The following is a 21,835-nucleotide window of genomic DNA, read 5'->3' as shown; positions in this document are numbered from 1 at the left end:
ATGATAGTGAAATACTTGTTACATTGTTGAATTTACACAAGACTAAGAAGCTAAACTTTCTTTACACAGACTTCATGCTGAAACTTTAATTGAAAAGTAACTTATTTTCTTTAGCTACAGAAGTTCTTATCTTTGATAGACCAATAGTAGCAGATTTATTTCATTTTGAAGCCAGTGAACTGTTCTCTTTCAGATAATGTACCCATACAACCTTTTCTTGTTTAATTCTATTGATTTACAGTGTTAAATTGAAATAATCTGATACCTGTTTCCTGCCCTTTGAGTATTTGTCGTCAAAGAAGCTGATTAGTTTTTTCCCCCAGCTCTTTAGCTGTTTTAAATGTATAATTATCATTGCATGTCATTTGATAGCTGCACTAATTGCTGCCAACTATTGTCTGTTTGCACTTAATGCTGAAACCTGATCAACATCCTGCTTTGGTTGATGTTTGGTGGTAAACTTTAATTAACTCTTATTGCATTGAAGAAGAGTTCAGGCTTGGTGCTAACTAATCATTTACCTTCATTATGTCCTGACAGCTCCACTTGTTCTTGGTCCTAATAGATACACCAGTCAGTAAATAAACCTGCAAACCTCATGCCTTGTAGTTGCTCCACATTGGTATTTTGCTACTTAAAGTATAAGATAATTGGGCCCAGATAATTATTTAGTTAGTTTAGTATCTCTAGTTCTGCAGACACTAATCTTAATTGCCTCTTTCATGCTGGACAATTTCATTTTAATAGAAACTGTAGATTTGAGATAACATTATTCCTTCAGCATGGTTCCTATGAACATGCATCTTTTGAATCAATACAATTAAGCTTGTCTCCTGTTGGAATTCTTGTCATTATTTTTCCTGAAATACTTTTCCTGTAATGATATTGAAGTTAAAGTAATCAGGTTACCAGCAGATCATGTAAAATTCAACTCAAAATTGCTGGCTGCTTGATTTTAATTTGTCTGACATCAAGTTTGTTTGAAAAGGGATAATATGTGGGTAAACCAAGGAGCTTATAATTATGGTTGACGTTTGTTTGTTTATAATGAAATCTAATTAAAGTTCATATATTTAAAACACAAAAGTTAATTACTGAATTGCTCACTTCACTTATGGACAGCAGTCAAATTAACTTTCAGGCCAAACACACACACACACACACACACACACACACACACACACACACAAAGGGCTCTTCATAACAGAAATGAAATAACCAACTAATCTTAGTGATCAAATATAAATTTGCCAATATTTCATCCAGAAGAAAACTTGGCTTTCCACTTATGTTCTCTATTATGCTAGTCCTATGTGGTTTTTAATATAAAGTGATTTAAAATATTTACATGGGATATAGAAAGAGATGTATTTTGTAGACTCTAAGAGTATTGTATAATAAGAGGTACTTGGTAGTGATTTTAAAATTTGTTCATATAGCTTTCTTCATTACAACTGTTTTGAAATCGTGTGAAATCATTGAAATCATTGCTCAGGGAATAGGAATGTTTGCTGGAATACCTGACCTGTAATTAGCTTTATGAAGATAATTATGGTGGGTTTAGCCTGCAAAGAATGACATTTATCTTTTTTTTAAAGTAAGAATGTACTCACCCTTTTACACTACTGCAACATTGGTTATGAGATCCTATTGGTGGGAATCATGAAATACAGGTAGTTATCCAACTGTTTTCTCTTTTAAGTATTTAATTATTGGTAGTTCAATAATGGATTTTATATAATAGATAAAGAAGGAAAAATACATGTACATGTTAGAATTTATTGCCTTCACATTGTGTATGAGATAAATATGTGTGCAGAATGGTTTTCACTAGTCTGATAAATCTTTTTGAAGCCAAATATTCTATGGTTATATATACCTTTACGAAGCCAATTAGTTTTTTAAATGTTACTAGGTGACAAATCAAAATCATTATCAACTAAACACTCTTAGATTGTGTGTAAACCAGAGAGATTAGTCAATTAGATTTTAAAGACTAGAAATACAAACATAAAAAACATAGCAAATATGATTAAAAATCTCTAAAAATGATTGATACAGTCCATGTTTTTCCAAGGAAAACTAAAGAGGTCCACGTTTAAGCTTTGTATTTAGAAGTGTTATTGACTTGAACTTTCAAATATAGTAGGGATTGAGGGAGAGGAGTCTGAGAAGGGAAAATGATTCTGTCCATTATTGAGATACTTCGCAAAATTAAGTGTAATTTATACAACCTTTTAGTATTTTCAGAAAGTATATTTATATGTATTTTAATATAATACATGATTGATTTGTAGATTAACATTTATTTAGGGAAGAAAATGAAAAGGATCATACAGTCATTTAACTCTAATCCTGCTTTGCGTATTTGAGACAAAGGGAAGATGATTAATACTTAAGTATGGCTGAGTAACTGGCATTCAGATATACCTTTTTTCTTCTATAAAGAAAGGGAAAAAAACAACAACAACAGTATATTCTCTCAGTGTATTGGCAAACAACAGCTTTCTAGTAATGCTTTAGCTGATTAGGACATCCTTACCCTTTAATGAAGCAATCACTACAAAGCCCCAAGGTCAGCTGGAATACTAGCAAAACAGTATCAAAGAAAGAATCAGAAAGAGGCACTGAACATAATTACAGTTCATGTCCTTGTCTCACACCAATGCAAACTATTCATTTTCAATTAGAATGAATAAGAAAATTAGAAATCAACTAGATTGGTTAGAAGTACCAAAGTTTGTTTACAGAGAATAACTAAAGTATTGAGTCCATCTTGCTCACTGATTATGAAATTTTCCTGAAGCAAACAAATAAAATGAGTCATATAATAGTGTAATTTGGTTAAGGAGAGATTATTGATTTCTCTCTAAGGAAAGTCGCTGAAGTTTGATTAAAGTTGTGAAGAAAACTGAGTAAAATTCCTATTGCCCACAACCATACAAATTAAGAACTGGCAAACTGTACCTTTTCTCTTTAGTTCTCCAACACATATGCTTAATGATATGTAATTGTCACATAAAGTCCACATAGGGTTAGAGATGTGAGAGGGAATGAGAGAAAATGAGGGTGGGGAGAGAAGGAGAGGAAGAGAAAGAGAGAAGCGAGGGAGAAGACCACTAAGGGTCAATCACAAGGGTCCTGTTTATAGAGTAGGAAACAAATCTGCATTGAATAGCTAATTTAGATTTTAATGAGGAAAATAAGGGAAAATGACTTAGTTGACTTGCACACTCATTTGTGTTTTTGTAAACTTTCCCTCTTTAAAAATTTGCTTGTTTTAAATGCTTAATATATTTGGTTACATCCTTCTATTCAAACTTAATTACCTTCTCCCCTTTGTCGTGACATGGGTGGAAAGTTTTTGCCGTGTCAGGAGAGGTCGTCACACATTCTTTTGCAGTTCTCTTCATTAATTCCTTCTTGCAGAAGCATTTTCTCTCGTGCTGGGAAGGTAGAAGGGTGTAACAGAAGAGCCCTGAAACATCAGCAGGAAGCTCTAAGCTGGTTAATGCAGTATAATTGTCTGGACATAGACTGGTCTTTGTTTGTGTGGTTCACTCCGAATCAGCTGTAATTAACTCCAGAGTGTTTCCAGATTGCCAGCAAAGAAAAATTACAGCTTTTCTGTTTTAAATTGTAAAGCTCACAAACATTAACTATGCAGATTGCTTTTACTTTGATATATTTCTATCCTGCAAGAAAAAAAGAAGCTTATTTGGCTCCCCCCACCTCTAAAAATGTGCTTTTGTTAAGTTATTTGATTTAGTGTCTATTGGAACATAATGGCTCCTCAATAGTTGGACTTGAAATCTTTTTACTTAATAATTTCAATCCTTTGACATCCTTGTCCTGCCTTCCTTCTTGCTAACGTTTTTAATACGGCAATGGGAAAGAAGTTATGTCATCTTTTATGAAATACTAAACATATACTAAAATAAGCAAATTGTAGAGAAAGATGACTAAAGAAAACCACCAGCACCAACTTAAAAGACCGAGATCAAAGATGTATTCTGACGTAAATGGTGCTTCCACACAGGTACTTTACCTGTGTTTTGATATATCAAAAGAGAGACTATGAGAAAAGGGCAATTTCACTACCCTCTTCTCCTGGTCAGTACACCACACCCTTTTAAAAGCTTCTGTACAGTAGTTTGTAATTATGGATTCCACCATGGGTAAAAATGAGGTAGCTGTGTGAGCTAATACAGCCTAGTACACAAAAGATCTGTCAGCAACTGATGCAAAAAAAAAAAAAAAAAGTCTAGCCAAAAATCTTTTTTTTTTTTCTTTCTTCTGAATTTAACAATAAGGAATTTAAGCCTCAATGTGGCTTTAGCAACCAAAGAAAAGAAGCTCTTGGTGTCTGCATAATACCACTTTGATGGATTTTTTTCATCAGTTCTCTGTACGTGGCAACAAATAAACAAGTATAATTATACTTGTGAAGGTCTATTCATTGCTTTGTCAGGATTAGATATATGTGCCGTTTTCACACTGCGCCTCTCTTTTGTCTTTGCCTAACTCACTATGACATATTGATAGAGGATTTGGAATGGGGAAAAGGCCACAGCAGAGACAGTGATGACCTTTTGGAAACTTGATATAATTCAAGGATTTTTCTTTCTTTCTTTCTTCCTTTCTTTTTTTTTTTTTTTTTTTTTTTTTTTTAGGATTTGTAACTTGTTACCAAATTCTCTTGTAAGTGGACAACTTTTAACCCATTAAAATGGAGCAAATAAAGACTCAAAGTGCGAGGAGGTTGGCTGAAGAGCAGAAGAGAATAAAAACAATAGGCTAAGGGGCGCACTGGTCTTCTTTCCCAGCACTTAGCAGAGTGGCTAACCTAGCATTCCTTTCCCATTATTCTGTCCTCTTGATCAGATCACGTTCTTTTTAATCATTTCACAAGCACTGTCTCACTGGACCGTAGAGGAGGCCTGGGACAATCTCAATTAAAAAAAAAAAAAAAGAGGTAAAACTGGCCTCTCTGATTTTGGGTTCTAATGGGAACTCTGCTTTCTGAATGCAAAGGAATTCTTCTATTGTTCAGAAAGCACCCCCTTTCATTAGCCAGGCTCCTTGTAGGTGGGTTTGGTCATTTAGCAGAGCTGAGTTTAGGCAGCAGTGACTGCAGGACGAAAGCAAAGCAGAACGAGCAATAAAAGTTCTTTTTCTGCATATTGTCCATTAGTTCCGAAAAAGGGCTTTACATGATCAAAGTCACTGATCTTGTGTGAATTAGTGAGAATACCAAAAAATGTGTACACATATTCTAAGCAGACCAGCAGGTATGTATTGTTCTGAATTTAGCATTAAAATTATATTAGTTTTTCTCTTTGGGACTTCTTGAGGACTTTGGTGATTTTTAAAAAATAGAATGGTTGGCAGTAGAGAATAGAAATTGGTAAAAACTAAGAAGAAAACAGCTTAAATGGTGAAGTGTTTTTATAGTGAGTTTACTTGTTACGCAGTCATTTTGAAATTAATTCTGTGGTTTAAGTTAAATGGTTGTCTTTGTGGTCTTTTTACTGGGACTTATAAAACTTAAGTGTAAATTTCCTAAATGGGTCACATTGATAAAAGAAAGATCTTGTCTGACATTGATGACAATGAAATCACTTAGCATCATATTCAGGGCATATGTGTATACTGATCTAAATAACTTTTTAACTGTACAAACTAAAGTGACTCCATCAAAATATACTGGTAAACATTGCCATGGTCAGAGTCAATAGCTACAAATTTTAAAAGTCAGTTAATCCATTATTAGTTGTATCAATCCAGATGGGTTTGCTGTTGTTGCTTTTGGAATGAAATGTAAATTTGATCGTATAGAAGACTTATTATGTACTTGATTCAGTTTCTGATTAATGTGTAGCTTATTGAGAAGAAATTGATAGGCAATTTCCTGTAAAATTATGTGGGAATATTGTAACAAAATGTATCCTACTGCTTTGACCTGTGATGGATTCTTTAGTTTTCGTAATTTTTTCCTCATAGCAGTAACATTACATTTTTGAAAGTTACTTCTAGCCCTATTAAGATAATAAAAAAAGATAGGATCTACTTCATATAAAGAAATATTGAGGTGATACATTGTGGAGTCCATTCGGTATCTGGCCAGAATTATTAACTACAGATTATATATAAGTCATTTGAGGTGCATTCAGCATGTGTGTAATAATTCTAGCAAGTGTTTCTGTGGGCTGAGAACTGTTGTAGGGGTATAGGTAAAACAGAATTAAAATGGTAATAAAAATAGCTTAGAAACTCTTTTACAAAGCTGTAAAGTGTTTGGGAACTTTTCTTACTTTTGTAATTAAGGTGAATCTCCTTCCACATATGAGCCTGTTACCTGATGATAGGGGGGAAAAACACCCTGGGTTTTGAAACTTTTCATTTTAATCTAGGATCATTAATTCTGTGTTATTTACCATCCTATTTCCACTCCAACTCTAGTCCCTTCCTGACTTCCTCATTTCAGTCTAGCAGGGGATTCTATTTTAGGCATTTTGCTGCCTTCTGTATGTATACACATTGTGCAGATTTGGTAACTGCAAAGGTAAACATTAATATTTGTGGACTAATTAGAAAATTATTAGGTTTTCATGCTTTTGGTTGTCAGATTATTTCAGTGGGTTTTAAAAGCTGCATGCATGCCATGAGGATAATTAACCTGGAGCTCATCAATGATTAAAATTACACACTAAGCTTTGTGATGTTTGATTCGTGAGCAATTAGGGCATCATTTTCACCATTGCAGATACCAAAACGAATTTTGATTTCATTTTCCATCTATGTAGATCTTTTGATGTATTTTAAACTGATCACTTCCTCTCTGATTTAGTGGACAAGATTAAATTCGATTACAGTAAAGAGAGTATTAAGAAGTTATCCTTCATACTTAATATGCCAGTGACCTTCAATGATGTCTTTCTTTTTTAAGAACTCTTAAAAAGGAATTTCTAAAACACATAGTAATATTGGTGAGCCCAGAATTTTGTTTTCTTCTTAGCTCTCTGCCACTGTGAAGTCTATGCAATAGCATATAGCAGGGTGAGGGGCATCCAGAGTGAGGCACTGCATGTTTCTCTTAAACAATATAATATGTGATGTAATAGAGCAATGTCAGCCTTTCTTATTTCAGAAATCACCAGCACATGTGAAAGTGTTGATGCTTTTAAATTAAGGGGCTAGTTGCCTTGAAGTTACGAGTCCCTTCAATTTTAAGATTTGAACGAAGGTTGCTTACCTGTTTCATAAAACCAAGACAGTGCCCGTGTCATAGGCTGAAAATAAATACTAAAGTTTCAGACCACTCAACTGTTGTGTACAGTGCCATCATTCTGCAAATGGAGAGATCTGCAGGGACTCAGAGAAGCTTAAACTGTAATCAAGCTGCTATTACAGTAGCTCAGGGTTGCAGGCACACATACAAGTGAGCGCGCACACACACACACCACAAACACACACGCACACAGAAGGGAAATGCATTTTCACCAATAAATGCCCAGCTTTTCCTGGTACCTTATCCTGCTGCCAGAAACTGATATGACTTTACAAAGTGCATCTTGTTCTCAACAAAGGGAATTTATGGTCTGAGATGCCTGCCTGCAAAAAACTAAAAAATTAAAAAAAATTTTTTTTTAAATGATTGAAGGATTTTCATCACTAGTGCTTGCATATGATTTGTTAAGCCAGGGGAGACGTTGATTGAGGCAGTTGGTTGAGAGATGAGCAACTCACCAGGATTGATAACATCAAACTGGTATTTGAAATGGTGTTCATTACGTATTGCAGTGAAAAAAACTGAGTGAATGCGATTGTCCCCTAGGATGATAGCACCGGTTGCAGTAAATGTTAATTTCTGTTCTGTTACCCATTGAGGGGACTGAAGTGTGGGGAAGAATTGTGATTGGTGCTTAATCAGGGCCAGCCAGATACCTGCTGAGAGCTTTTGCACAAGGAAGATTTGTAGTAAGCTGATTTACTGGCAAAATGAAAACCAGAGAAGAGTTTGGTCTGTGCTGCCTGTGACTGTAATATTTCTAATTTTAAGGTTCCTTTATTGTTGGTCTCCCTCTCACACTCATCCCCTCCTTCTAGTCCTTGCCTGATAAAGTAAAAGGTAAATTTTTAAATTACAAGTGTTTTTGTTGTTCTTGTATTTCTGCTGTCATGTATGAAAGCCATTTACATTTCTATTGCTATAAAGGGGGTTTTAAAGCCTTTACATACATTACATATGTTTTCAGCAACCAGAAATGAAAAACATACGGATCACCGATACAAATTTTAGATTTATGATGAATGCTCACAGCGATTTCAAAAACACCTTGGATGTCTGGGCATGCCTGTGATAGCTATCTACATTATTTTGCTACATTTATACAAAGTCTGTCTGTGATAGATAGGTATGCTGGTTTTAAGTTTTTCCCCCTCACCTTTTTAGATAGTCAAGTTTACAGCAGCTGTAAATTAGTGATGGGCTATTAGTGAGCTGTGTCATTATTTAATAAAAATGGCTCCTCTCACCTTATTTTTTATCCAGGTCCCTGACAGGCTGGATGAAATGAGATCCCCATGTAGCAATTGCCATGGAAACCTGTGACTCCCCTCCTATCTCAAGGCAGGAAAATGGGCAGAGCACATCAAAGCTATGTGGAACGACACAACTTGATAATGAGGTGCCAGAGAAAGTTGCAGGGATGGAGCCTGACAGGGAAAACAGCTCCACAGATGACAACCTGAAAACGGATGAGCGCAAAAGTGAAGTCTTGCTGGGTTTCAGCGTTGAGAATGCAGCTGCCACTCAGGTTACCTCAGCAAAGGAGATACCCTGCAACGAATGTGCCACTTCTTTTCCCAGTTTACAGAAATACATGGAACACCACTGCCCTAATGCCCGCCTTCCCATCTTGAAGGATGACAACGAGAGCGAAATCAGCGAGTTAGAGGACAGTGACGTGGAAAATTTAACAGGGGAGATAGTTTACCAGCCTGATGGGTCAGCATATATAATTGAGGACTCCAAAGAAAGTGGGCAGAATGCACAGACTGGGGCAAATAGCAAACTCTTCTCCACAGCGATGTTTCTGGACTCCCTGGCATCTGCTGGAGAGAAGAGTGATCAGTCTGCTTCTGCACCTCTGTCGTTCTACCCACAGATCATCAACACTTTTCATATCGCTTCATCCCTCGGGAAACCATTTACAGCCGATCAGGCTTTCCCAAATACCTCAGCATTAGCAGGAGTTGGTCCTGTGTTGCACAGTTTCCGTGTCTATGATCTCCGACACAAGAGAGAGAAAGACTATCTAACCAGTGATGGCTCAGCCAAAAACTCCTGTGTGTCCAAAGATGTCCCCAACAATGTGGACTTGTCCAAATTCGATGGTTGTGTGAGCGATGGGAAAAGGAAACCTGTTTTAATGTGTTTCTTGTGCAAGTTGTCTTTCGGTTATATCAGGTCGTTTGTAACCCACGCTGTGCACGATCATCGGATGACCCTCAATGAGGAGGAGCAGAAGCTCCTCGGTAACAAATGCGTCTCCGCCATAATACAGGGGATCGGCAAAGACAAAGAACCTCTTATAAGCTTTCTGGAACCAAAAAAATCCACTTCTGTGTATCCCCATTTTTCTACTACAAACCTCATAGGACCTGATCCAACCTTCCGCGGTTTATGGAGCGCTTTTCATGTGGAAAATGGTGACTCTTTGCCGGCTGGCTTTGCCTTCTTGAAGGGGAGTGCGAGCACCTCAAGCCCGGCAGAGCAGCCGCTAGGGATCACCCCAATGCCAAAGGCTGAAGTGAATCTGGGGGGGCTGTCTAGTTTAGTCGTGAACACCCCAATTACCTCTGTCTCCCTCAGCCACTCATCGTCGGAGTCTAGCAAGATGTCAGAGAGCAAAGACCAAGAGAACAACTGTGAAAGGCCAAAAGAAAGCAACGTTTTACACCCCAACGGGGAGTGCCCTGTCAAAAGCGAACCCACCGAAGCGGGAGACGAGGACGAAGAGGATGCCTACTCCAATGAACTTGACGACGAGGAAGCGTTAGGCGAGCTCACCGATAGTATTGGTAACAAAGATTTCCCTCTCTTAAACCAAAGCATTTCTCCTTTATCATCCAGTGTGCTAAAATTTATTGAAAAGGGTACCTCGTCCTCCTCGGCGGCTGTGTCTGATGACGCAGAGAAGAAAAAACAGACTGCTGCCGTCAGGGCCAGCGGCGGTGTTGCTAATAACTACGGCATCGGTGGCAAAGACTTTGCGGAGGCAGGTGCCAGTAAAGACAGTGCCACAGCTGCTCACGCGAGTGAGACGGCCCGGGGAGACGAAGACAGTTCAGCTACTCCTCACCAGCATGGCTTCACCCCGAGTACTCCTGGCACACCAGGGCCCGGAGGGGACGGCTCACCGGGCAGCGGCATCGAGTGTCCAAAGTGTGACACGGTTTTGGGCTCTTCGAGGTCTCTTGGTGGTCATATGACTATGATGCACTCAAGGAACTCATGCAAAACCCTCAAATGTCCCAAATGTAACTGGCACTACAAATATCAGCAGACCCTGGAGGCCCATATGAAGGAGAAACACCCTGAGCCGGGCGGCTCTTGTGTGTATTGTAAGACTGGACAGCCTCACCCCAGGCTTGCCCGGGGGGAGAGTTACACGTGTGGCTATAAACCCTTCCGTTGTGAGGTTTGTAACTACTCTACCACTACCAAAGGCAACCTCAGTATTCATATGCAGTCGGATAAGCACCTGAACAATGTTCAGAATCTCCAAAATGGCAATGGTGAGCAGGTGTTTGGCCACTCTGCCCCAGCCCCCAACACCAGCCTCAGTGGCTGCGGAACACCCTCTCCATCCAAACCCAAGCAGAAACCCACCTGGCGGTGTGAGGTTTGTGATTATGAAACCAACGTCGCAAGGAACCTCCGAATTCATATGACCAGTGAAAAGCACATGCATAATATGATGCTTTTGCAGCAGAACATGAAGCAGATCCAGCATAACTTGCACTTGGGCCTTGCTCCGGCCGAGGCAGAGCTCTACCAGTACTACCTAGCCCAGAACATAGGCCTGACCGGAATGAAGCTGGAAAACCCCGCCGACCCACAACTGATGATCAATCCATTCCAGCTGGATCCGGCGACAGCGGCCGCCTTGGCACCAGGACTCGGTTAGTATTTACTGCTTTTCTGCGCTACTCTTAGTTTCTAATCACATGTTGATTTGGCGTGATACACCCAGATAAAGTGGTGAGTGCCAACAAATTGGGGACAGTTTACTAGAAGGGACTTTGTCTTTCAGCTGGATAATGAAACCATTTGGGCCTTACTTCAAACCTGAATTAACTCCAGAGAGGAAGGAGTTAAGGGATGAAGGGCAGCATAAGAGGAGTCAGCAAACTCCCTCTTCATTCAGCAGGTTGATTAACAAATGCTAATTTGCATTAGTTGCCCTACAGTCATTAGCTGTACCTTACAAGGCTTGTAGCGTCAGTCTCAGCCATTATTCCCTAAAAGACCCAACTTGAGCTTCAAAAGGGCCTACCGTGATTTTTAATTAAATATTTTGAAAAATATTTTAATGTCTGTGATTGAAGACAATTAAACTAACAGTAATACCGTTACCTTATCCCAGGTATTTGGCAGTAGATTACAGGCACGCGGGCAGTATTAGCCAAATCTCATCAAGCTTTTAGACAAATTGCAAAATAACAATTAGCGCTTATGGAAGTTTATCTAGGCTCTTAAATTGCAAGCACGTGACTGTTTTGTTATGGTATTGATCAACTTTCTTGCCCTCGAAAATACAAATTTCAGAATGACATCATGCCCAGTAGGAGTAATTAAAGCTATCTGATGAGGGAATTTAGAAGTTGAAAGGGATGATTGTAATTGATCCTGATTCAATCCTATTACAGCTTTTTATAGTTTAAGCTCTAGAGAAAGCACATTCCTTGTCAAGACTTTATTTTACAGATTCCTTTGTGTGTGCTGTGTTTTCTAGTCTCTATTTTTCCTTTTAATTTTTTTTTCCTGTAGTAAATAATGAGCTGCCGCCTGAAATCCGGCTTGCCAGTGGTCAGCTAATGGGTGATGACCTGTCCCTCCTTACTGCAGGAGAGCTGTCACCTTATATCAGTGACCCAGCGCTGAAGCTATTCCAGTGTGCTGTTTGCAACAAATTCACCTCTGACAGCCTGGAGGCCCTAAGTGTGCATGTGAGCAGTGAGCGCTCTCTCCCTGAAGAGGAATGGAGGGCTGTAATTGGAGATATCTACCAGTGCAAGCTCTGTAACTACAACACTCAGCTGAAAGCCAACTTCCAGCTCCACTGCAAGACTGATAAACATATGCAGAAATATCAACTGGTGGCTCACATTAAAGAAGGGGGCAAAAGCAATGAGTGGAGGCTGAAGTGCATTGCCATTGGCAACCCTGTTCACCTGAAATGTAATGCCTGTGACTACTACACCAACAGTGTGGATAAATTACGCTTGCATACCACCAATCACAGGCATGAGGCGGCCCTGAAGCTCTACAAGGTAAGCAGTGACATCCATTTCCGTTGGCACAGAGTAGAGAAGGGAATTAACTGTTTCAGAGCTTGGAGCACAAATCTGCAAGTTAAGAAAAGAAATAGAAAAAAAAAAAAATAGAAGGGCAAGGTACACAGTTTCTGCTTAACATTACTAAACGTGTATTGAGATACATGCAATTGGAGAGTTTGTTTAAAAGATCTGCCTTATGTCCCTTTTATACCTGTCTCAGTGACATCGATCGCTTTACTGGCTTCCCAGAAATAAAATAACCTTCCTGAGTATTTTCACAGATAAAATAATATTGTTATCCCCCTTTGATCGATTGATCAAAAAAAAAAAAAAACCCAAACGTAGTACCACTCTTAGCTAAGTGTTAATGGTTATAGGGAACGGATCACAAAATCAGTTCTACTTCAAGAATGCATCGTCTTTTGTTTGGTGTCAAACAGGGACGATCTAAACATGATGTGTGTGTGTGTGTGTGTGTGTGTGTATTCCATTGTTTTTCCGTAAGTTTTGAGTAAACACACTCTCCCTCAGCATCAGTTGGAAGTCTTCTACTTAACTCAGTTGTTATTTTGCATGACCTTTCCCAGCTAGTAATGTTTTTATTCCCTTCACTGGGTGTGGCGCAAATAAAAATGTTCATTAAATGGCAAATATACTTTTATCTTTGCTGGAAAAAACTATGCAGATGTAATGAATATGTGCAACTGGTGAGCACCATTTATTACACAACTTGTCTTGACTTTTTCTAAACCCTAATTACTGGTTAATTTATTTTGTGAGTTTGTTTACTAGATTGTCTTGATTGTCTTGGTTCTTGTACAAATGTAACAGATTCATTTCTATGATGAATAACTTGGTAACTTATTAGAAACTTCTTTTGTCTAGAGGATATTAAAATTCAGAAAATATTGCAAACCATTAGTCATTGTAACAAGTTCTAAATATGATTACAAAATCCATTTTGCAAGTGTTATCTATTGATTTATACTAGAAATCAGTGATAACTATACTATCAGGAGTCAACCAGCGATTATAATACCTATGGCTTTTCTAATACTATTTCAAACTGTAAACACACAGCAAAAAGGGCAGATTGTGGATCTTGAGAGCAGGTGCACGAATTATTTATTTGGGTTGGGGCTGACACAATTAGTTTGGGTTGTTTCTTGAAGTTCAAATTCTAGATTGACGTACTGAGTGTAAAAACCTAAAGATGTGGCGTGAGGACCTGTAACATTGTTCCTATGACATGGGTGCTCTGTGGATCAATAACAAAAGCATTAGATTTGGGTTACACAGTTTGAGGGGAGTACAAGCCCTAATGTAAGATGGCAAGCTCCTAAGTCGATGCTATTGAAAATATAATATAAACGATTAATTGTATTATAATTCATAGGTTTTACCATTCAATTGTCAACTTTTTTTTCCTGTTGATACCTGACCTATTAAAACTTTTAGAATACCTAGGAGAAAAAAAACAAACATTAAGTTTGTATAAATAATAGATCTCGACCCTGGGAGCTATATAGAATATTCATGAACTGTGTTTATATTCAAGCAGCTCCTCTAACACTTTAAATTAACATGTTGTGAATAGAAGATATAAATGTACAAATTTTTCTATTTTATTGATCTCATGTGGGAAGCTGAAGAAAGGTAGAGTGTTACTGTTTATTTTCTCAGGAAAAGTTGTTTAATCTAATTGTTTGATGATTATTTAAACGTGTGTGTGTGTGTGTATTAAGTTTATTCATTCTTTCCTGAGTATGAGTTGCTCTCCCTCACTATCTGCAGAACGATTTGCTAAGTGTCAGAGTTACTCTTGAAGTTTCTTTTCAGGGAGAGTTGGATATTGCCTTCGAATGTAACAACCAAATGAGATAAAAGCTTGTTTATAAAGAGGGTTTTTTTTTTTTAAAGATTTTATTTATTCATTTGACAGAGATAGAGACAGCCAGCGAGAGAGGGAACACAGCACGGGGAGTGAGAGAGGAAGAAGCAGGCTCCTAGCGGAGGAGCCCGATGTGGGGCTCGATCCCAGAACGCCAGGATCACGCCCTGAGCCGAAGGCAGAGGCTTAATGACTGAGCCACCCAGGCGCCCCTATAAAGAGGATTTTGAAGCAGACAGAGCTTTAGGTCCCAGAACCAAAGAATATATGTACTCTCCCTTAAAAATGTTATAAAGTCATATAAAAATTTACTTGTCCCCCACTCTTCTTTATTTGCTCATCTCTTAAATACTCAAGTGTCTTTGTAGCCTAGCATCTAAAACTGGTCAGCCAACGAACAAAAACATACTTCGAACAGACTTACCTTGAATTAAGAGAAGATTGAGGAGATAAATATTTGAGCTATTGAAACTTGGTATCAGACAATCGAACTACATTATTTTGTATTATCCTTCAAGGGGCATTCATTATTTCTAGTAGTAACTAGAAAAATACTCCAGAGTAACAGTATGTTGAGGATGCCTTTTCGAAACTGATTTACAGAAACTGTCTGAGTCAGAGATAGAGGATTTTCAAGTGTAGTAATGAGAATATTAGCAAGCTTGGTCGGCTTGTGTCGGCAAAATGAAATTGCTTCATAAGTAACATTAATTGCTTTTAAATGAGAACCTAACAAATTGGCCTGGGCCTGAAAAAAAAAAATGATGGTTTGTAATAGGCTGAAATATTAAAATTAGACTTAAAATAGTTTCTGAGTTAATGACTAGACAATAATCTCCTATATAAAATTCATTTTCATTAGGAGTTTAATTTACATCATTTTGCATCGTGAATTATTCAGACTTTAAGGGAAAGTGACAAGTAGCAGTTATAAGACAAATACAGAGCTGTGAGAAAACAGCTTTCCTCGTTATTGACAACATATTGATTCATAACACTCTAAATGTGGTTATGTGTCAGTTCGATTTGAATAGACCACTTTACCTCTTGCATTGTCAACCTGGAGCAGTATTACTAAAAGAAGTGTGTGTCCTTATTCCAGTTTAAGGAGGTTAAAGGTTAAAGGTTAAGGGTTAGCTTAAAAGCATCATCTGCCTAGCTGCTTAACTTTAAACTGATCAATTTAATGAAAATCTGTTTTACAGATGTTGTTTTAATGTATTTGGCAGGATTTAGGCAGCTTTAACATTAGACGTATGCTAGTAAAAATTATTTCTTTATTTGACCAGAACAACACCTTTCCTTTTATGTTTAAGGTAGAAGGCTTGCGGGTTATGGTATTTTGGCAAAGGACCCAGAGGCAGAATGTGTTGATGATCTTCCCATATGGACTCAAAAAAAAGAATACCTTTATGTCTATTGCTAACGATGACTGCAAAAACAAACAAAGCTGCATTCATTTTTTTGGCAGTATTATTTTCCTTAGAATTTTTTTAAAGAGGAATTTTGTTATTGTTAAGAAAATCTCACTTCTTCAAGCAAAATTTTCTGAAGCGCTAAACACTATTAAATTTTGATTTTTCCTTCAGAAATTTTAACAATGAAGCAAAATTGGTCTAGGAAATTAAAACAATAAAATGAAACTACAGATTGCCCTTAATCTTCCCTTTCCATGTATAAAAGTATATTTAAAGTGAGGTTAACAAATACTGAGTGTGTAGATAGCTACAGTCAGTGTCGTAAGGTAAAGTGTGCACGTGTGTATCTGCATGGACGTCCAGATCTAGATAGGATGCAAAAGCCGTGTTCCTTCACTAACCACTTTATTGGATTTGATTATATTCTTCTAATTTCACACCTTTGCGTCCTCTACAAATTCTCAGCAGTTGATAGTCACAGAATAAATCCTCAGTATTTGTAGGATGAATAAGTGAATAGCCTGAGATATGTATTAAAGAAACCCTGTTACTTCCAACCCTCATTTAAAAGATAAAAATGCATTACAATTGGTCTCCCTCTTAAATGATCCCAAACTTTTTCTAAAGAGTTGAGTAAAAAAGTTATAATGAAAACCACTTAGCACTACACATTCGAACGGAAGAACACATACGACTTTGGCCATATTTCCGTTTTACAGTTTAGTTTATTCTTGGCTCAGACAGAACGGACAAGACTTTTCCAGCCAGCTGATTGGTTTACCCCCATCCTATGCAGGGCTTGCAAATCCTGTTGCCACACCTGCATGTCAGCTGCTCTTATAATATTGTATGTATTTTTAAGTGAGGTGTTCACAGCTTTGCTGGTTCAAAGTCAAAAGCTTAATTATACCAGCCTTTTTTCTTTCTGCATCTGCTAGTAGGGAAGCAGAATAGTCTGAATTCCATAATGCTATTTTCATATTTGGATTTCAAATTGGCTGAGAGCAGTGAATGAATCTCTTGTCTCCATGGTGAGCAAAAGAACACACGTGGGATTTAGTCCTAGGTAACTTTTAGTGTAACATTCCCCCAAGGAACATTTTTGGAGTTTTCTCATTATCCATGTTATGGATGAAAGCATCCGGGTTAAGAACTAAAATCAAGGTGTGGGGGAGGGTCACAGAAGAGAATGCAAGGAGCCATGTTGGGAAAAGAAGGTGGCAAGGAAATAAAAAATGGAATAATTAGCTTCACCTACCTTTTTTTCTTTTTCTTTTTCTTTTCTTTTTTTTTTTTTTTTTTTACTAGTAGGAAGTAATAACCCGATCAGTTTGGAATTAACAAAGAATCACAAGCATTTTCATTTCAATAGGCCTGAGTCCAACTTTGCAATTTAAAATCAAATATACCAGATATGTACCGTTTCAATTATTGAACTGTCATTGTCCCGGTGTGATGGTAAAAGAGGTCAGGAGATTGTGTGGTACACATTTGCATAAAACTCATTGTGCAAAAGGAAATTGGAATATGTGTGTGTATCTAAGAAACCAAAACAGGTTTTTCTTAATCTTATTCCAGTCATTTGTTTAGATGAAGAAAGCTGTTTTCAGAGATAAACAAAAGTTATTCTTTTCTGTTGCCAAACATTAACCTGAATATGGAAATTTTTACACTTTTTTGTATTAGTTGCAGATTTATGTTTCTTTCAAGGTTGAAATGCACTGTGAAATTTAATTCCGGTTGCGAGATTTCGTTTTAAAAAAGTAATCACAGCTCAAATTATTCTATTGTGTTCTCATATAAAAAGACAAAGCAGAGATTGAAAAAAACAGTTTCTGTGGCCGAGCAATAATACATGCTTGCATAATACTTATAACTAATAAATTCGCAGATCAAATGGAGAGGAGCTGGTTAGCTAATAGCAACTAATAAATCACTGGTGTTTTCAGATCGCAGTGTAATTGGCCAGCTCTACCTGCTACGTCTCCTTCTGTTTTTAAGCTGACATTTGCTGAAGCCCAGCCATGTGTTCCAGCACGGCTACTCCAGCTCAAATATGGACTTTCTCACTGCTATCCCATGGCAAGTGATATATTACATTGTGAGCTGAGAACCGTCTTTGTATTCCCCTGGAAAAAAAATGACTAAAAATCTGTCTATCCAAATTTAAAAAATATATATCACTACACATCAAAAGGATTACTTTAGACCAGGCAGTACCAACTTACTACATCCATGTCAGAATACATAAAGTGATTTTTAGTGTGTGAAATTGTTCGCAAACCCAGACAAAATTTAAAGAAAGCCAAGTGTGCAAAGGAACCCTCCTATTTTATTTTCAACATGTCTTTCCTTAACCGGGGCTACCATCTCCCATCATGTCAGGCACACGCTATTACGCTGTTCTCTGTTTCTCTGAAATCCTTACTATTTTATCCCATCTGGATCTTCTCTTCATGGAAATGCTCCCTGTTGCAAGATTACCCATCTAATTCCCCAAAGAAAACTAGCATCCCCTTAATTAAGGGGAAAGAAGCCTTTTCATAAAAGCAGAATAGTGCATTCAAAGGTGTAAATGACTTTCAGGTCTTTCCCAGGGTACATTTTGTTTTAAAGGAACTGCTTAATCTGGATGAATTTTCGAACGTGTGAGGGGTGTCATGATTTTGTCCGGGATGGGGAGGGCAGAGCCCCACCCTAAGAGCTTCCCTCACTTATCTCCTTCCGAACCCACATGGCCCCACACACATCATACCGGCCCTCATCTCAGAAACGCAGTAAAAAAATTTGACACTACTATTCACTTCACTTTAGGGCCATGTCAACTCATACTTTATGATTTATATGATGGTTTTTGTATAACTTGTGTTCGTTCTGTCTCATGTGAAGTGTAGGTATGGTTTAACCAAAAGTAGTAAATCGCTTATGTGTCAGCCGCCCGAGGTCATTTAGGTAATGCAGACAGAGGTGTTACCTCATAATTAATGTGCTCTCCCGCGTGCTGCTTTGGCTTCAATTTAATAGTCCCTGTCCGTGGAGCTTGTTTAAAATTGCTGAAATGTTCAAATGGGTGCTGGGATGCCACGCAGTAATGCAGCCAGAGTCATATGTTAAGCAGGCCCTGCGCTGCTGAAAGGGTCTTGGCCCGGGGTGCAGTGAGGAGGAGCTGGCATGTGCATAATGACCGTGGTTCTGCTTCCAGAACATCTGGCCTGCCTGAGTTCTACTGGAAATGCTTTCCCAAGTTTGCTTTGAGTCTGAGCCTATGCTCAGGCTGAGTTCAATTAGACGTGGAGATTTGTTCATTATTCAGATAATTCAAGCCTTAAAAGGCACTTTTCCCAAATTATCAGTGTATTTCAGGAGAGCTTATGACGATACGATTTTTTCAAATAAGAGTGACACTGGAGGCGCACAGCCCCCTATAGCCCACGAGGAAACATCTTCAGAGATCCTATAACCCCAGAGAAGTGTGAGGATTGATACAGGCACAAAGGCTGATGTCTTGTTTGCAGAATACCTGAACGATATCCCAAGTTTTACTTCTAATAGATACAGAAGCATTGATTGAGCACTTACTATGTGCCAGGTCATAGTCTCTGTTGATGGAGGTTGTGTCCCATTAGTGTGGTAGGATATATGCCATCTTCCCTAAGGTGATGCTTCTGAACTCACTCTGTTCTTCCAGTGTGGCAGGGATAGTAATAAAATTAAGGTTTGAACCCCATATACGAGCCATCAAAAGCTTCCATGGTTTGGTTTTGTTTTTGTTTTTTTCCGACAATGGCTGGTCAAGGGACTGAGTGTGACTGCTCTCTTGGGTCCTCAGTAGTTGTAGAACAGTGTCACTTGATTATCTTGACTTCCTCTTATTGCTCTCTTGCATTGCAAGACTTTATTGATCAGTTTTAGACAAGGGTCATGGTGGGAATTTAAGGCAGTACAGAGCTTTTCTATTAGTTGGAACATTTATGTTTCTTCACACGTGAGGAAGATGCTACTGATGTATTACCTAGAAAATGAAGAAGAAAACCACTTAATAAAGAATGCAAAACGTCAGATTACAACTTCAGTCAACCCCCTTATAGGATCAGTATGCTAATTTAGTTTGACTCTTGAAGAATCTTTGTGAATTCAGTTTATAATGCTGTCAGAGTTCTGCTTCAAGATAAGTTACTACGAGGACGAGTTTGTTATTATCATAGATAATAACAGTTACGTGTGGCAACATTTTATTTCACTTCGTTTTATAATCTTATATTCATATTCTAGTTTTCTCATCTTTAAGGAGAAGTATTTTTGTAGCTTTGAGTATGATACTTTCATATATTATATAAAATATGTACACATCAATATAAAAGTATATTGGGCCATACTTTTAAGACTTTATTGATTCAGATTTTCCTAAAGCCTTTCTTTCACTGGAAATGTTAAGTAGCATAGAATACGAATCTCTCTCTTCTTGTTGCTTACAGAATAAATGTCAAGGTTGTATTTTCCCATTAGGCAATAATTAAAGAGTAATGTAGAGGAAGGTTAAAGTTGAAAAATTCTTTGTCTCTGATTATCTGCTGATAAAATTAGTGGAATGCAGACCAGAAGATGGAAAGAAATGAGCTATTGATAAGTCCAGCTGTATCGCTTCACTCAAGTTTGGAAGGGAATCTTTTAAAGTTTTAAAATATTGATTTTTTTATCCATGATTATGTGTCCTGTGTCAAGAAGAGTCTCATTTATAAATAGAGTTAGCAATCGATTGTCTTATATGATTTATGAGGTATTGGGAAGAAATCTTACCAAAAATATCCCAAAAGTATGCCAGATGTTCTGTCAAGGGTAAAACCATATTGATAATTGACATCCATTTATCCACTTAAAAAGAGGACAGAGGCTGACAACAATCACAAGAAGTTAGACTTTTTATTTGCATTATCTCATTTTACTCTTCCTAACAGTTAGATGTTACTATTCCCATTTGACATATGGGAAACTGAGTTTCAGAGCAAAATGCTTTGCCCAAGTCCTCACAGACAGTAAGAGCCTGTGCTGGAGTTCTAGGCCACATCATGAGGCTCTGCTAATGAGAAAACTTTCCATTGCACATGAGGATAGGACGATGGAGAGTGGGAAAGGAAAAGGAAGGCCAGAGCACCAGAGGCAAACTGAACAATTTTATCTAGGGCTTAATCATTTTGGAGCCCACTTTTATTCCTTCAAGTTAGCAGATTCCCTTAAAGATAGTGCAGTGCAGTGTAACACAAGAGTGGGCCAGTCCGAACATAGCCAACTAGAAGGATGGACTCAACACCTGTTGGGTCATCTACAAGCCGGAAGGAGAAACTGCTGGTTAAAATCGTTGTCTGAATGTCTCCTGTCACAACGGAATTCTTTCACTCTAAAGAAACTTCCTTTTACTGGCATTTTTGGATGTTTGGTATATTACATGGAAAGAACTAATAGAATATTTATCACTTCTAGTGCCTGAGCTCTCAGTGCTTGCAAGTTAAGCACCTTTGGAAGCTGCATTAATTCATTCAGGTCACCAGGGTACTTTAGCAGTAATGTACTAAACGGTACCCCGCTGACCTGAAAGAGGGAATGTGCCTCCCTAAGCATTTAACTTCCTAAACAGGAACAACTAAAGCACAGTCTACTCTCTGCCCAGAACTCAATTCCCTTTTCCTGGCATCCTTATAACTACTGGAGGAAGTCCTAGCCACTTGCTTCCTTACTTACTTAGTTTTAAAAAATAATCTTGTTTTGAATTACTATTTTTTTTACTTTTATCTTTCACTTCTTACTTTGATCCATTTTAGTTACAAGGTTCCAGAAATTGTCTTTCCACCGTATGTTTCTAATGCACTCCCTTCCTCTCCCTCCTTGAAATTTGGTTCATGATTCCAATGTAAAGCCCCGAATCTTGTTAGAATCACAATGACTTAAGAGATGCTGGGGGAAA

At 37.9% G+C, this 21,835-nt stretch overlaps 1 protein-coding gene across 4 annotated transcripts in view; it reads left to right on the top strand.

Moving 5' to 3' along the window:
* Nucleotides 1-21,835, top strand: part of ZFHX4 (zinc finger homeobox 4) — a 179,100-nt gene that overhangs the window by 14,219 nt on the left and 143,046 nt on the right. For 3 of the 4 annotated variants that reach the window (XM_087864793.1, XM_087864791.1, XM_045806091.2), the window contains exons 2-3: nt 8,555-11,190; nt 12,059-12,561. In XM_087864793.1, coding sequence (XP_087720919.1) covers nt 8,601-11,190; nt 12,059-12,561 — 3,093 coding nt within the window. In that variant the 5' untranslated portion in view covers nt 8,555-8,600. The remainder of the gene's footprint in view (nt 1-8,554; nt 11,191-12,058; nt 12,562-21,835) is intronic. The other variant, XM_087864792.1, reaches the window with a different exon arrangement.

Source organism: Ursus americanus, chromosome 9 (assembly GCF_024610735.1).
Source record: "Ursus americanus isolate L20-20 chromosome 9, mUrsAme1.1.p, whole genome shotgun sequence".
In the NCBI taxonomy this organism is placed as follows: Eukaryota; Metazoa; Chordata; class Mammalia; order Carnivora; family Ursidae; genus Ursus; species Ursus americanus.
This window is presented reverse-complemented; position numbering and strand designations above follow the sequence as displayed.